This window comes from Lagenorhynchus albirostris, chromosome 4, assembly GCF_949774975.1.
Source record: "Lagenorhynchus albirostris chromosome 4, mLagAlb1.1, whole genome shotgun sequence".
Classification (NCBI taxonomy): domain Eukaryota; kingdom Metazoa; phylum Chordata; class Mammalia; order Artiodactyla; family Delphinidae; genus Lagenorhynchus; species Lagenorhynchus albirostris.
Genome location: NC_083098.1, coordinates 118,667,839 through 118,685,818, shown reverse-complemented (window position 1 = coordinate 118,685,818; position 17,980 = coordinate 118,667,839). Strand labels below are relative to the sequence as shown.

General features: G+C 39.3%; 1 protein-coding gene across 2 annotated transcripts in view; it reads left to right on the top strand.

The window, feature by feature from the left end:
- Window positions 1-17,980, top strand: part of ELOVL6 (ELOVL fatty acid elongase 6) — a 134,228-nt gene that overhangs the window by 103,351 nt on the left and 12,897 nt on the right. For both annotated transcript variants that reach the window (XM_060148595.1, XM_060148596.1), the window contains one exon: window positions 12,133-12,284. In XM_060148595.1, the coding sequence (XP_060004578.1) occupies window positions 12,133-12,284 (152 nt within the window). The remainder of the gene's footprint in view (window positions 1-12,132; window positions 12,285-17,980) is intronic.

The following is a 17,980-nucleotide window of genomic DNA, read 5'->3' as shown; positions in this document are numbered from 1 at the left end:
AGATTTTCTTTGCCTAACACCAGGGTGCCTCTCTGAAAACACCTTAAACTTCAAGAGGATGCCTTAGTCATCAGAAATATTTTCATATAAATTATCTCAATGGATATTATATTTTACTGGTGATTAGCATTACCTTCCTACATGAATAGTCTTATTTAGGGATGTGCATGTCTTGTTTAATTGGGTGAAGACAGATGAAATTTTTCATATACAACTTTTCCTAGGCATAATAATTTAAAGTAGTCATTTTGGTCAGCTCCATTTTTTGCTGCTAGTAGATAACAGATTTGTCTCTACTCAAAAATCTGGTTAATAGGAAAAATGGAAACAGACAGTAAGCAAGCCAAGGGCCTTTAGAAGAGTTAAGGAGCAGAGTGGATTTTTCTTCTTCCATTAGACCTGGTATACCCAAATGTATCGCAGTGTGCTTGTCTATGCTACAATTTCTGTTTTCAAAATTATTTCGTGATGAAATTGGGACCACGAGTTCCTGTGGCCTCATTGTACAGGACTGTGGGAGGCTATACTTTGGGCTTTGAGGTGCAGGAGAGGGAAAACTCTCGGACTTCCACGGAGCCATGGGAAGTTCGTGAAATGGAAGTGAGAGGATCCCACAGCAGACTGTTTGGCTATTCAAAAAGGTCAGAGTAGCCATGCCAGCATGTTGACATTTTTAAGAAAGGGATTCAGAATTGGCCATGAGTTCAGAGGTTGTAAGTGCTGTTTAGGGTTTGTGGCTGGGGTCTCTTTTGGAGGAGTCGGTGAGCTCTGCGGTATTAGTCACTGCCAACCACTGCCGGTGTGTCACTTTTGAAGAGTGACCCATCTGGTCTCTATTTCTAAACACCTTACAGTTGAAGAGGTTGAGTTTCACCTGGAAGATAAATTCCCAGCGATTCCTAGGAATAGCACTACAATGAATTTTCACAATTTCCACTTTTTAACCTGCAGGCTTAATGTTCTGAGATCACCATTTAGCTGCTAAGACTTAGGCTCTCTCTAGTAAGTCAGTAGCTCTCATTGAAGGGCTCCAGTCAATATTTATCTGTCTATCTGTCCATCCCTCTAGTTTCATGACGGTGGTGGTGAATTGATCTGTGTGAGAAGTACTGTATTTCTGATGCAAAAGACCCAGAGATGGGGAGGCTGGGTCTCCCGTTATCGCGTTATAAAGTTGCCAAAGAGCTCACCATATGTTTCAGGCCATGTGATCCTTTGGCAAATCTCCCAGAAATTTCCCTGGAGATCTGTATATCCCTATCTTAAAAAAATATATTAACACAAGGTATGTTTTAGAAAGGAATATCTTTTCCTTTCCTACTACCTCTTTTCAGTGGTGGTGTTTGATCTCTTAAACTCTTTTCAATAGGAGTAAGGTATGGCACAGGGCCTATCACCTGGTAGGCGTTTATACTTAATAAATATTTAGGAAATGAATATTGTTTAAATTTACTTTCTTTGGTATGTCTTGTGATTATAGTCATTCAATTATGGTGAATGATGATGAAAATCTCAGAAAAAAATAAGTCAATGAGCTGCTTTAAAAGATTAAAAATTTATCTAATGGATTTTTAGATGAACAGCCCAAAGAAAGGAATTGGGCACATAAAGAGTGAGAAAATTATGACTTATGTTCCCTCCCTTTCTTTTATAGTTATAATATGATTTGACAGAAGTTTAGGGCTCAAATCCTAAAGGACATTCCTAGTCCCCAGTTTTAAGGATGTGGAAAACTGAGGGTCACGGTGACTTTTTCTCCTCCTTCCCTCCCTTCTTTCCTTCTTTATTGTTTCAGATTTTGCGCTGGGTTGGGTTGGGGAAGAGACTGTTTATACAGATAATGTTATATATCATCAACTCAAGTATTCTCCCAATGAAATTTTCATTCATCATCCCTCAGGAAAAGAAAAAACAAGTTTCCTCTTGCAGTTGTGAAACCTAGTTAAGACTGTGCAATGGAGTTAATGGATCAATGCTGTTAGTCTTGGCACTGGCGTTATCACTGTCCTAGTAATTTGGGAATATTCCAAAAGAGATTAAGAGTTTTTCTCAAAGGAACAAAGTTTTCTATAGAAACAAGATGTTTAACCACTTTTGTGGTTCTGGTGAGTTTTTGGCTTCAACATTAATCTCTATTATGCCCACATTTACTTTCAGGTTCTTTTTCGTTCATACAAGTCTCTTACTTTAATTTTCTGCCATACTTAATAGGGGTCACTAATGGTAAGACTTTATCTCTTTGTTCCCATTTGTAAAAGTCCAGAAACCAGCACACTGTGCTTTCCATATGTAGGTGAAAACAAATAAGCCTTAGTCACGGGCAAGTCTCCACTTTCCCAAGAATGAATTAGATGGCATTCTATCAATGGTTGAATTCAGAGAGAAGGGTTCTCATCTAGGACAGCAGTGATACAGAGATAAGCAAATTTCTTCATCAGTTACCTGGGCAGCTTCATCCAGAGGTTCATGGAGTGGGGAGTGGAAGGCAGCCTGGAGGATGAAGTCTCCAGGGTGTCCCTAACCCAGAGCCAGGACTCATAGGTACTTCCACATCTAAGATGCTGAGTGAATTGGTATGAGATGGGTTCTAGGCATTAGAATTGTTTTAGCATGCATCTTGGTGATTGTCATGTCCACTCAGGTTGAGAACCACTATCCTAAATGAAAGCCTACTGGGGAGTTCAGGGTCAGTGCTGGGTAAAGGGCAAAGCACTGGAGCTGTAGTCAGAAGATTCTTTTACTTAGTAACTGTGTAACCTAGGGCCAGTCCCCTGCCTTCCGCATGCCTATTTCTCTCTTTGTCTATATAACCAGGAGAGTGGTGCCCCATGAAGTTGTTGTGAAAATCAAATTTCATAATGTAGGAGCTCAATAAAGTTCTTTAAATGTGAAATACCATGCCACCAACTAGTTAAGTACTTGTCAGCCAGAAATGAAGCTGGCATCATGCGATCTGAGAGTCGGGGCAAAGTAGCAGTGGCCACCTTCCACTCTAGCGCTGATGGGGTGGAGGCTACTAGTCTTCCCAAGGAAGTGAAATTCCTGTATCTCAGATTAAAACATAATAACAGTGGCTCAAGTAACATAAAAGAAAATCCTGCCTATTTTATGAAACAGTGTGCAGTCAATCAAAATTCTAAATTAAAACTAAACTGTTATAATTCTAGAGCCAGGTATCATATTTCTTTGGGGGAATTCTAATTGAGATCCATTATAGCCCCAGTTGTCTTTATTCTTGTTATTATTTTTAATCTTGCCACTCTTCCTTACTCTCCACTCTGCCAGGCTGGTCTATATCAAGTTAGTTTTTCAAACTTGACCCAATATTTCTTTGCCTTGTCAGATACCTGGAATAAGTGTGTTATATCCAAGTTGCACACTCCCGATGCAAGGACTGTACCCTGCACTATTCTCTAAGCAACAATTCAGATCCTTAAGCCTTCTTCTTCTTCTTTTTTTTTTCCCCAACGCTTAGGTTTACAAGTTAAGGTAATAGACAGATACATCAGAAAGTGCATCAATACAAAACCATCCTACCAAACTTTTACTAAGAACATCTGGTTCAGACTGAAGTTTTCTGACTTATCAAGGGGATTCGTGGTGGGTATGGAGAACAGTCATAGAGTACATGCCCGCCCTCTCTCTGTCAGGGAACCAAAGTATCGACTAAGATAGCTTCTTTCATGAAGTCTTTAGCTCTGATAGACTCCACACGCAACATGTAGCATTTACCTAGTCTAGGAGTTCATGAATATCATCCCATGTGATTCTATGTAACAGTAGATACCATTACAAGAAATGCAGTGGAAGCTATTCCATATTTCAGGGTTTAAATGATATTTCTCCAGAGGCTTTCTGTATCCTCCCATTCCCGTTCTAAACTAGGTTCAGCTTTTCTACTCAGGATTTGCCGTGTATCTCAGTTTCAATTATTTATTTCTGTTCCTTTTCATGGTTGTTGTTGGCTGTCTGATTCCCCTGTAGACTAAAAGCTCCATCTAATATATCTGATCTCTGAGAAGCAAAGAAGTTATTGTCTAAGTAACATTCAGACCTTTAAGGTATCTTTTTTTTTTTTTTTTTTTTTGCTGAGATATAGTTGATATACAACATTGTGTTAGTTTCAGGTCTACAGCATAGTGATTCAGTTTTGGGTTGTTTTTGTTTGTTTGCAGATTATATTCCATTATAGGTTATTACAAGATATTGGATATAATTCCCTAAGCTATACAGTAAACCCTGTCACTTGTCTATTTTAGTGTATAGTAGCTTGTATCTGTTAAACCTATACTCCTAATTTATTACTCCCCACCTCCCACTTCCCTTTGGTAACCATAAGTTTGTTTTCTATGTCTATGGACATGTTTCTGTTTTGTATACAGAGTCGTTTGTATTATTTATTAGATTCCACATAGAAATGATATTATATACCGTTTGTCTTTCTCTGACTTGTTTCACTAAGCATAATATTCTCTAGGTCCATTCATGTTGCTGCAAATGGCAATATTGCATTCTTTTTTATGGCTAAGTAATACACCAGTGTGTGTGTGTGTGTGTGTGTGTATGTGTATGTGTGTGTACCACATCTTCTTAAGCCAGTCATCTGTTGATGGACACTTAGGTTGCTTCCATGTCTTGGCTGTTGTAAATAGCACCACTATGAACACTGGTGTTCATGTGTCTTTTCAAATTAGAGTCTTCGTTTTTTTCTGGATATATACCCACGAGTGGAATTGCTAGACCATAGGGTAGGTTCTACGTTTTTAATTTTTTAAGGAACCTCCATACTGCTTTTAAGGTATCATATTTTTTATTAACAAAAAACCCAAGGACTATTTGATATCAGATTATAAATATTAGAAATGAGAATTTAAAATTGGGTTTCTAATAGCTCCTGAAAAAAAGCAATGCATGGATATTGTGAAACAAAATTCTAATAGGAATGATTGTTAACAGCTTGAATGGTTTTCCTTCATAAATATTTTTATAACTAACAGTTTGTGTATGCATAATCTTTTAAAAATGTACACAAATTGGATCATACTATAGAATGTTCTCCTTATATGTTTCACTTAATCATCATTTACCCTGGAGCTCTTCTATGTCAGCACCCAAGGCAACTGTACCTGGTATATTTTATTGCTGTATTGTGTTCATTGTAATGTATTTAATAATTCTCATGTCAATTATATTAGGACATTTACATTATGTCCTAACCATCTTTTTTGCTTTTTTTTATTAATTTTTTAAAATTGAGGTAACATTGGTTCATAACACTATATGTTTCATGTGTACAATATTATATTTTTATTTCCATATACCCTACAGTGTGCTCACCACCAAAATTTTAATATCTATCACCCTAGAGTTGATGCCTTTACCCAATTCACCCACCCCCTCTGGTAACCACTACTCTCTCTTCTACATCTACATATTTTTGTTTGGTTTGGTTTATTCATTTATCTTTGTTGTTAGTTTATTAGTTTCTTATATTCTACATATGAGTGAAACCATATGGTATTTGTCTTTCTCAGTCTGGCTTATTTCATTTAACTTAATACCCTCAAGGTCCATCCATGTTGTCCCAAATGGCAAGATTTCAAAAGATGTATGTATTTTTAATTTTGGTGTGCGTGTGTGTGTGTACATAATGCAATTTTAGCCTCATGTTTCTTGATCCACAAGGAACTTCAAACTTTCTAATGGAGGTATGCAATTAAATATGCCAGTCAAGATAGATGAGTCACACCTAGAAATGATCACTGTGTAAAAAGTGAAAATGTACACTCTGAATTGTTACTGGAGAAAGAGTAGAGAAAGTAAATTTTTAAAAATTACCATGTATATCTCCATTTAACTGCTGATTTATTGGACAAAAAAAAACTTCACACTTTGATGGCTTGTTATATTATTATTGAAAAATATGTTTTTAGCAAAGACCAGACTAGACCAAACTAAAATAGACATTCTCTATTAGGGATACCTGTCATCAGTGTGGAAAGGTGGGTTGTCGTTAAAGACATGATACTGATATGGAGATGCCATCATTCCCTGTCACAAGCATGGTAATTTTTTGGTTGTTGTTAAGTTGCTTTAACCTATCCTGGGATCATTGAGTATTCTTCCTATTCTGGAAACTGTCAGAGTCTAGGACAGTTGTCAGAGTCTAAAAGAGTCTAATGGCAGTTAAAGTTTGTTATCAGGAAAATCAATGGCCTCTCCCATGTTTATAAAGAGTTGCTACTGTTAGATCAGCCGTTCCCATGTTTTGACAACTGACAAAATTTCACAAGTGTTTTCTTTTTTCTTTTTCTGATTATAGGATACAAGTGTAATGAAACATTTTTGTTACTCAGTCCTGGAAGTAATTGCACCTTTGGTTATTGAGTTAGCAGGGAGTGGGGAGGGGGGGAAGGGGATCAGTGTGGTTGGTACTTCATAATAAAAAGTCCTTGAGAAACGTTGTTTTGAGTCCAAAATACCTTACATTTAAGTTGAGGGCCAAGAAGGGAGCAATGCTAAAGTGGTTTTATCAACTATTAGCGTTCATGCAGAAATAATTGAAAGTATTATTGATGATTTATACCCAAGGCTCTTTCTTCACAGGGCAGAATTCTGGAATTCTTATAGTCATTACTGAGGTATTCCACTTTGACTTCCAGATGGCACTAAAATTGGAAGGCTAGAATACAGAGTTATTCAACTTTTTCTCAAGTAAATACATAGTCAGACCTCATGGTCAGAGTATGGTTTTGAAAGAAGATTAGCCATATCTCTCAAGCTTTTTTAGAAAGGACCCCAGTACTTACACCATGAATTGTTCTGTCAGAATTTGAAATTTGTTTATACAATATACATATATTTGTTTATTTACATGTTTACTGTCTCCTACAATGAGCTGTAGAGACTCTTGCTGACCCAGTGAGCACTATAATATCTGACACTTGGCGGATGTTGATGACATAGGTGTTTATTCAATAAATAAGTCAGTCTTTCTTCGCCAGTCCCAGTCCCAGTGTGTCATCCATGGGTTGATCAGGGATTAGTGTTGTATCTCAACCTCATACTAAAAAGTTGCAAGCTAGTACCATTGTGATTATTTATTCAGTGTATAAATTGTAACCAGGCACCTATTTAAAAAAATATGTTTTTTAACTTGTCAGTCTAATATCTGCTTGTTTAAAATAGTCAAACAGTGCAGAAATGCGTATGGTACGGAATAGAAGGTTCCCATCCCCACCCCCAGAGTATCACAGTAACGGTCCGATGGGCATTCTTGGCACTTCCTTGAGTACATCCGTGGCAAATGATTAATGATGACGAAACAGGCTTCTTCTGGACCAGAAATCCAGAACATCTGATAGAGAAGAAGCACCTCAGTTAATCAGGCTGTGATCTCGAGATCTCCTTGCTGCATTGTGTCTAACATAGCTGAAGGGGGCAGAAACATCCACCGCACCGTCCGCTGAGCTCTTCCATTAACTGTTATAATCAAAACTAGCTTTTGGTAGGAAAAATGATGTATTTCTTTAAAAAAAAAAAAAAAGAAGATGCTCTTGTGACCTTAATGGCTAGAAAAGGGGTGTGATGCAATAAGTAGTCATCTGCCCTCATTAAACACAATGGCCCAGACTCTCGGCCTCTTTGAGGCCCTAGATATTTAGAATAACCTTTATCGTCTGATTGGAAGATAAATTTCATATGAACCAGATGCTTTTCTATATCAACAATCTCTTCCTCAACATGTTCTATAGGAAATGCTCATTTCACATTCTACTGCGAACTTGCTATCACTTATTTTGTGAAAAGTTGGCTCATGAAATAAAACACTTAATAAACACTTAACAATAAACCACTTAATAACAGGAATAATCATTAGTGCAAATCAAATTCTCCGTATATCAGTTTCCTTGACTTTCGATTAGGGATAATTAGACTTAACTGCTCTTACCTGATAAAGTGAGATGAGAGTTAAAAGTGATTTTCAACATTGAAGGACAGACCAAGTAAAGCAGCAATAATAACAACCATAAATAGTAATAAAATCATAATTGTACAATAAAAACTGTTTTATTCAGCACCTATATATTAGAGGCTCTATGCTAACTAAATACCTTATATATATGGTTCTACAAAATTCATAGAACTAATTTACAAGTTAGGTATGATTATTATTTCAGATGAATAAAGACTTAGGTTAAGTAATTTTTCCAGTCATTAAACTAGCAAATGAGGGCACTGTGATTGACATTTGCAGCCCTAATCTATTGGTAGTGGCTTATAGTGGTTGGGAATGTTGATGCAATGTCCAGACATGGCCAGAGAGTGTGTCCGGATCGATTAGTAACATCCGCCAGAAGTATGGGTAAGGACGGGGCAGAGCAGGACATAGCTGCATACTTGTCTCTTGCATCACATCAAGATGATGTAACTTAGGGAGGAAAAAAGCTTTGCTCCCTTTAAGTATCACAGTCTAAGGACCCTGTGCCCAGTTATAACAAAAAGCTGTATGGTTCCAAAGCGTACAGTGGCTGAGATGTGCCAGGGGCAGAGCTACTGGCTTCCCACAAATAACAATCATCCCACTGGCCAAGCAGCTCCCCGACGGCTCCCCAGCAGTAGCATTGTCACATCACAACAAAGCGCCTTTGCCCTCAGACACATAGGCCCAATGGCTGGCACTGAGGGTTTCCCTGAAAAATGCACTGTCCTCTGTTTTGAGTCAGCCTTATTGTTCAGAGCTTAGGGAGTGAGGCTTATGTCCAGATATGGGACAATAATATGTGCTATGCTCTTGTTGCCAGCAATGTTGTGGGTCACCATGATACCTAAACTTTCAATTCTGCAGTGCTCTGAAATGACCTCCTCGTGCCCTAACCCTCAAAGTTTGGAGACGTATTTAGGTCTAAGTCCAATACCACCTCCTCGGAAGTCTTCCAGCAGCAACCGCAGCAGCCAGGGTCAGTGTATCGATTCTTGTCACCCCAGCATCTAGAACATTGCCAGTAAATATTTAACCAATGAAAGGATTAATAGCTGTGCCGACACTGAAGAAATTAGGTATAGTTAAACTACAATGAGTTTTGAGACTCAGGAAGATAAAAAGGTGGTAATTATTCCAAAGTTACTTTCCTTGGATCTACTCTGATCATGTGTGAAGCACACAGTCTAGCAGCAAAATATAGTAGAGGACGGGCTCAGCTTCCTGGGTGTGGTGGGCTTGACTCAGTGGGGAGAGACATGATCCCGACAATGTACTGATGGTTCAGAAAAGTCATAGGTCTGGGGCTAAAGAGCAGAGACCGATACATAGTGAAAGTGTGTCCTTTGTGTGTTTCTTTGCTTTTGGCTTGTACAAAAGTCACTGCCATATCTCCCACTGGTCTATGAAAGGCAGATAACTGATACAGTAAGTAGTTCACCAGCCGTGTCTATGACTAGATATATTGGGTTGGCCAAGATTTGATAGCTACCAAATGTTAACTAGTGTTCAAAAGTCTCCTGAAGTCTCTGGTGTGTTGTGTCTGCTGGGACGCTTTGGGGTGTAAATAATAAAAAGCAAAACTCCAAATAGCTTATACTGTGAGGAAGTTTTATCCCCAAAACAAGAACTCTTGTGATGGGGTCACTGAAAGAGGAGTTAACTCAGCAGCTCAGTCACATCTTGAAGGAATACTTTGCCATCCTCTCTGACTTAGCTTTGTCCTCAAGGCAGCTCCCTCCTGGTTGCGAGCTGGCTGCTGCCCTTCCAAGCAATACGTGGTAATGAGTAAGGAAACCTTTCCCTAAAAGGCCCCCAGCAGCCCTCTCCTCACATCACATTGGCTAGAATTGGGTCAGTGCCCATCTTAACAAATCACTGGTAAGGGAAGTGGGATTACTAAAACTTGCTCAGGTAATTAGGATCTACTCCTAAGTTGAAGATAAGGTCACGTTCCTTAGGGGAATCATGAGTTGGGAGAACCTGGACCAAATCAGGGTTCTTTTAACACGGAGGAGAAAGGGACTTGGCCCTTGAATAGGCAGCCAACAGTGTCTGCTCTGTATGCTAAGTGGACATGCCGTATCCATACTTCTATAATACCTTCCACAGCAGCAAGTCAGTCCCCAGTTAGCTAATAATCTTAATTTGGTGATGGTGGCAACTTTTCATATGAAAATTTAGCCATCATCTGGTGAGGTAAAGACAAACCATGAAAAATCAATTCAGGTAAGATGGCAAAATCTCCATTACCTGACGTTACCAATGAAATCCACCTCCCCATTCCCAAATCCGTAAAGGCTTAGGTCATTCCAGCAGGAGGGGACATTTCTCTGAGATACGAAAGTGAGAAGGAACAGCCTTCAAGTGAACATGGGGGGAAAAAGCTCCCCAAGGAGAGGAAAAGGCAGAAAACTGAAAGGATCAGAAAGTGCTGGAATGACTGGCTCACAGTGAGTGGGAAGAGAATGGCAGGAAGGAAGGTGCAAAGGGGGGAAGGAGAGGCCATTCAGAGCCTTGCAGTTCCCACGAAGGAGCTGGGGGTTACATTCTACGTGCAGCGGGGAGACACTGAAGGATTAAACAGGATCTACAAATGTAAAATCATACCAATAATCCTATGCAGGATTGTTTTATATGTTGGAAAGAGTAACTCTGTTTAATGTAGGCCGTATGTCATTAGAGAAGCTACTCACCAAATCCCCACTTAATGGGCAGTTGCCAGGAATTCAACTTCATTACCTTGGTTCTGTGCAGAGTTGACCTTTAGTTCGCGCTGGTGGATGCACGTTTGTGGACGGGGTAGCCTAGTGGGATGACTTAGTCGGGAGTGGCACTTAAGGCATTTTAAATAAACGATATTGCCTCTGAAAAGAAATAAAACTCCTGTTTCCCTATTGGGTGAGGCTGCTGCTCATTTCAGTAGCTGTTCACTAGTTTATCTCCTGACTGTTTTTAATTTATTTTTCCTTTTTTAATTGGAGCATAGTTGAGTTACAATGTTATGTTAGTTTCTGGGGTACAGCAAAGTGATTCAGTTACACACACACAGATATTATTCTTTTTCATAGTCTTTTCCAATATCGTTTATTATAAGATACTGAATATAGTTCCCTGTGCTATACAGTAGGAGCTTGGTGTTTATTTTATATACAGCAGTGTGTATCTATCTGCTAATCCCAAACTCCTAATTTATCCCTCCCCCACCCCCTTTTCCCCTTTGGTAACCATAAATTTGTTTTCTATGCTAACTGACTTTTAGAACCTAAAAAGGGAATGCTGCCAGAAATAGGATGGGTAAACACATCTCCCCCCATGGTCAGCCAGCTCTCCTTTCGGTCATGCGTGTGGCTTGTGAACTCTGGGACACACGCGTACAGGGTTCACTACGTGACGGACGTTGCCTGTTCCAGTTGCCAAGTCCTTTCATACTTCATGTTACATCATTGAGCTCAACACACTCCAGAGCTCTCCTGTTTCCTTAGCCGTTCCTTGATAACAAGTCCATATGTCAGTTTTCTTTTCAACAATCTCACTTTTTCAACAATCTTTGAGCACCTATGCCTATGTAGAGGCAAATACAATACAGGGCATTGAAAGACAGTGTTGGAGCAGTGTCAGTGAATGGTTATGGGAGCTCAGGGGAGTGAACCTGGGTGGACTTTGGTGGGTGGAGGGGGGGTTCTGAGAGCAGAGCTAAGCCTTCTTCCTCTGGCTTCTGTGAGAAAGACGGATTAGAGAGAGAGATTCAGGGAACAGAACCAGGCGATTTGGAGAATGATTGGACAAAGGACAGAACTGAGATAATTCCAGGAGTTTTCAGCCAACCCCATCTCATCCCAAGGGATAGTTCTCAAGCTGAAACACAAAGGTTATCAGAGTTCTTGAGATCCTGCCCTGCATCCATTCCCCTTTTCCACGACCTCTTTTTGGAACACTGGTGCAGAATAAGTGGCATGGCCTTCAGAAGAAAGCACTGAGGAGTTTTCCTACTCTTGTTTACAAAACATTTTTAATGCTTCTGGGTAAATGCAAATGACTGTGATGCCTCTCTACCTATTTCCTGCCAATGGCAGTCTTCTAAGAATGGTTAATGTCAGATGTGAAATTATTTTCCTGAATGTTGTTTCTTTTCTCTTTTCATTATGAAGTATATTCGGTGCTCTTCGAACTGGTGCTTATATGGTGTACATTTTGATGACCAAAGGCCTGAAGCATTCAGTTTGTGACCAGGGTTTTTACAATGGACCTGTCAGCAAATTCTGGGCTTATGCATTTGTGCTAAGCAAAGCACCCGAACTAGGTGAGTGTCTTCTCTCCTTACATTTCCTCCCCCAAACCCCCACCCCTTTGTAGCTACACACCCACAATATTTATGGAAAAACGAACAAAGAAATAATTTGAAGGTCCTGTTTTACTGGTTGCAGGAAAGTTACAATGAATGAATTTGCGTTCTTGACTAACTTCCACTGTTTTTTTTCTCTCCCCTCCTTCCCTCCTTTTAAATAATTGTACATTGAATATGAAGAGCAGAATAGTTTACATAGAACATGCACGTATCCAAGCCTTACTGAAAACACACTTGCAGAGGCTTATAATATCTACCCAGCCCCTTCTCTGAGGCCATTAACAGCTGAGCTAATATTAGAATATTGGGAAAAGTTAGCCACACAGCTATTTCCCAGTCCCACATCGAAGTGTAATTTCAGCTCTGGAGTTTGGACGCAGACTAGGAAATTCAGCTTTTTGTTTGGGTATCCTCATGTTCTCATTAACGAAATAGTAAGGGTTAGTTTCTGGTGTTGTTTAATTTTAATCATCAAAGAAATAGGCCTTAGGGAAATGTAGTTCATCTTCTAGAAATTAATCCAAAATACTGGGGCTAGAAATTAATCCAATATCTATATATGTAGATTCCTAAGTTTTTTCCTTTAACTCTTTAATAGTCAATATAAGTGTGGCACAAGTTAGCAGAAACAGTGAAAAATGAAGTAGCAAGTGTTTGACACAGACACGGTTCCCCAGGAAGATCTCTCTATTGCCAGAGAAAGGGATCCACCAGTGATAATAAGCTCTGAGTTCATCCATGAGCAGTGCTGGCCAGCATCTCACAAACTGGTACATATCCTTAGGGGACGACTGTCCATCCTCTGGGTTTCTTAATGTTATATCTGGAATTAAGAATTGGCTTATTTCATTCAAAATTTTTATTTATAGATTGTGTTCCGTCTCCTGTTGCTCCTAAAAAGGGGGTTAGAGGTTGTAATTTCACTATAAGTCACCTGCAGTATTAGCTATCAAGTCTTTCTGAAAGTTGCCCCTAGTTTGTGTCTGTGTCTGTTCACAATGGATATGACGTGTCTCCCATGTGTGCATCCGCCACCTATAGCCACTCTCCGCCGCAGGCTGTAACCTGATGCCTACAGAGTGCTGAGAGTTGGTTTGAACTGTTGGTTTGACCACTGTCTTCCCAGGTCAAAGACAAAGGAAGAGCAGCGGGGGAAAAAACTTCAGCGCTCACACACAGAGCCTATGAAAACAGTCTTGTGAAATGCATTAGTATGGATTCATTCATTTATTCCTTTAATAAATTTTTTAAATTTATTTTTCATTGAAAAATAGTTGATTTAAAATGTTGTGTTAATTTCTGCTATACAGCAAAGTGATTTAGTTATACATACCTAAACATTCTTTTTTTATATATTCTTTTCCATTATGGTTTGTCACAGGATTTTAAATATAGTTCCCTGTGCTATACAATAGAACCTCATTTTTTATCCATTCTATATATAATAGTTTGCATCTGCTAACCCCAAACTCACATTCCATCCTTCCCCCGCCCACCCCTTCCCTTTGGCAACCACAAGTCTGTTCTCTATGTCTGTGAGTCTGTTTCTGTTTCGTAGATAAGTTCAGTTGTGTTATATTTTAGATTCTACATATAAGTGATATCATATGGTATTTGTCTTTCTCTTTCTGACTTTCTTCACTTAGTATGATAATCTCTAGTCCCATCCATGTTGCTGGAAATGGCAATATTTTGTTCTTTTTTATGGCTGGGTAGTATTCCATTGTATATATGTACCACATCTTCTTTATCTGTTCATCTGTTGATGGACATTTAGGTTGTTACCACGTCTTGGCTATTGTGAATAGTGCTGCTATGAACATAGGCATGCATGTATCTTTTTGAATTATAGTTTTGTCTGAATATATGCCCAAGAGTGGGATTGCTGGATCATATGGTAGCTCTATTTTTAGTTTTTTAAGGAACTTCCATACTGTTCTCCATAATGGCTATACCAATTTACATTCCCACCAACAGTGTAGGAGGGTTCCCTTTTGTCCACATACTCTCCAGCATTTGTTATTTATAGACTTTTTAATTATGGCCATTCTGACTGGTATGAGGTGGTACCTCATTGCAGTTTCAATTTGCATTTCTCTAATAATTAGCGGTGTTGAGCATATTTTCATGTGCCTGTTGGTCATCTGTATGTCTTCTTTGGAGAAATGTCTATTTACATCTTCTGCCCATTTTTCAATTGGGTTGTTTTTTTTGTTGTTGAGTTGTACGAGCTCTTTGTATATTTTGGAGATTAAGCCCTTGTTGGTCACATCGTTTGCAAATATTTTCTCCCAGTCTGTAGGTTGTCTTTTCGTTCTGTTTATGGTTTCCTTTGCTGTGCAAAAGCTTGTAAGTTTGATTAGGTCCCATTTGTTTATTTTTGCTTTTATTTCTATTGCCTTGGGAGACTGACCTAAGAAAATATTGGTAAGATTTATGTCAGAGAATGTTTTGCCTAAGTGTTATGGTGTCATGTCTTATATTTACATCTTTAAGCCATTTTGAGTTTCTTTTTGTGTATGGTGAGAGGGTGTGTTCTAACTTCATTGATTTACATGTGGCTGTCCAACTTCCCCACACCCCTTCCCATTGTATATTCTTGCCTCCTTTGTCAAAGATTAGTTGACCATATGTGTGTGGGTCCTTTAATAAGTTTATATTAAGCACCTATCATGGGCCAGGCGTTTAAAACATTGAAATGGAATTGCTACTTTATCAAAAAAAGAAATTTATAATATGAATTTAATGAACCAGGCCCCCAGGCAACTATTTTTAGTATTTGAATTAGGACCACTAGCTGCAACGTCTTAGGCCAGAGAAGTGTTTTTCAGACTTGGAGCTACAGACAATGCCTAAAAGTCTACAGATGTGTTTTTTTAGGAATTTCAAAATTCTATGAGGATATTTTAATTTTGTGTCTTCATGTATGAATAAAAGAAAAGATTGTCTTGCCAGCTACATTTCTCATAGTGATTCTTTCTTCATTTAGAGTCATAGAGTCTCTGAGTCAGATCACTTTTTCTGGAACTGGTGTTGGTCTGAGAACGTGAGCATGTATTTTTTCTCTTGGGTTTTTGTGACGTTTCCTTTAAAATAAATTCATACATTATTAAAGTTAGAGAATTATTCAAACTGAGAGATATCATATCCCCTTGACCCCTATAATTTATTCTGTATAATAAGTATCCTTATGAATCCCCCCTGTGTTTTTGATGAAGAATTGACTACAGATACATGAATACAGTAAATGCATGAAACGTGATTCCCCTTACATACCACCCATGAGCACCTTTAAAATTTCCACCTCCCTACCCTCAACAAGTACTTTTTTTTTTAAATCAGAAAAGGTGCCTCTATGCTTCTGGCCTTTAAGCCTCAAATTGCAAAGGAGCTACTTCAGTCTTTGCTTCTAGAAGTGCCTTTCCCTGCCAGGACTGCTTGTCTATGTTCTGAGTTTTACCCAGTTGTGTTTGAGGGACTTGCAAATAAAATAGTCCCTTCTACTTTTTGAAGGAATAACATATTGAAGAGCCACCCAACCCATTCATAGTGGTCATTTTCCTTCAAAGACGTAAGTAGCCCTGTGCTGTCTGTCCTCCCAGCTTCCACGCCAGATGGACACCAACGTCTTAAGGTGGTGGACAAGTTAGGACTCGTGGATGAGCACTGTTAGTGCATCACTCAGAGGTACTTGTGCTATAATCCTCTGTCTTGTTGGAGTGTTGTGGGTCCTGAGGATGTTAGTGAATCACCTGTCTTAACTAATCTAGGCCCGAACATGCCACTCCCTCCTGCCCCCATGTAGACCTTGTAATTGGACACAATTCTGTTCCCTCTTGAGCCCAAAGGAGCTGTACTCTAGTCCCCTGTGCCACTGGCTTGATCATTGCTTTCCCTGGAGAAGCCTCATTCACCACAATAGTTTATAGGTTGGATATCAAACAATCCATTCCTTCACACTTCAAACGTGGGATTGAAGTATTGACAATGGGGTAAGAGCTGAAAAAAAATTAAATCCCAAACTTGACACAGCTCAAAAATAATGAGGCTAGTGTGACACCAATTCTTCATGTAATTTCAGATCCGATATTTTCATGGTCTGAGTCCCCTTTTTCATTTCTAAAATATGACTTATTCTCTTTCAAATATCCTGGAGCTTACTTGATATCAGTCTTCCCAAAGTAAATTGCTGAATCAAAACAGATCCAAAAATCAGTTCATCTAATTTAGTGAACATGTGTGCTTGGATGGTTTTTTGTTCGTTTGAGAAGTTAAATTCCTTACCTGTTTTTCACTCTTAGAAAACTTTGTCACTGCTATTTAATCAAGAAAGCTTTATGCATTTGGATTACTTAGAACTTTTCTTATTTTTAGGTCCCCAATTCTTCTTTTCAATTCTTTAAGATTCTGGACTCCCTATGTGTACCAGAAAGAAAAGGTCTTGTGAGAAAAAAGCACAGTTCTTCAATGTTCAATACTGAAACTCTATTTCCCCCCCAAAACCTGCATGCCTGCAGTTTTCACTGAAGTAGTTTTTTATTGTGGCAAAACATACATAAGCTTTGCCACTTCTAAGTGTTCAAGGCTGCAGCATTAAGGACGTTTGCAACGTTGTGCAACCATCACCACCATCCATCTCCAGCACTTCTATCTTCCCCAACGGAAAACTCTGTGCCTGTTAAACACTAACATTCCCCCTTCACTGGACTCTTAATAGCGAGAAGGACTTTCTGTTTCAGCAGAGAACAATGAGCTCATTTCAGTGAATTCCAGGGCTACGGTCTACTAGAATAAGTAAGGGGAAGAGAGCCACCAACCTGCTTTGTGTGCCAAAATCTTTGAGTGACTACTGTTTGAGTTATATTAAAACCTGCTGAGATTTTGTTTTGTTAGAACTTGGAAACATCTGCTCTGAGTCTAGGTCCTTGCTCAGTTGAGCTTGTCATTGTTTTTGAAACTCTGACTCAGCAGAGCTCCACCTAACTCTCAGAAGAGAGGGGCACAGCCATCTGTAACAAGCCACACACAGAGTAGGCTCCCCATCTCGGTGGCCATGCATGCCCTGTGGCTCCTAAATGCTCATGAACTTCTCCAGAGCTGCACACAGGGCTACGCTTAATAGCACATGGGCAGAAGGCATAGTTCAGGAGGAACACTTAGGTATGTGATCACCAGGTCCTGCCTGCAGGCTGGCTCTTGATGGAAAATAGCTGAACCAAAGGTTAGAGAGACTTGCAAAGAACATGAGCCAGAGGAAGCTAAGATACGGGACACGGCCGAAACGTTCATGAGTCAGAAGTCCCACTGCTTACACTTGGCCAAAATTCTTTCCATAATGCTAACAGGACCTTTGGCCAAGAAAGATTGGTTGGCCAACATTGCATCCACAGTCCCTATCTTTTGTTTGTATTTCTAGGTCACTCTGTAGCTTTTGACAGGCCTGTATGTGCCATCCTCTTGGTGTAACTGGCTCATGACAAATTAAATGGGTTATTAAGTGGTTTTCCCCAGAGGAAAAATAATTCATAACTGCCAGAGTTGCGTGACTGTAGCCTCTCAGCTGCGATATCAAAAGAACCATGAGAGGTCTTGGGGAGCTCTTTCTGGAACCCCACCAGCTTCCTCTCACCCAAGGAAAACTACCCTCTCTG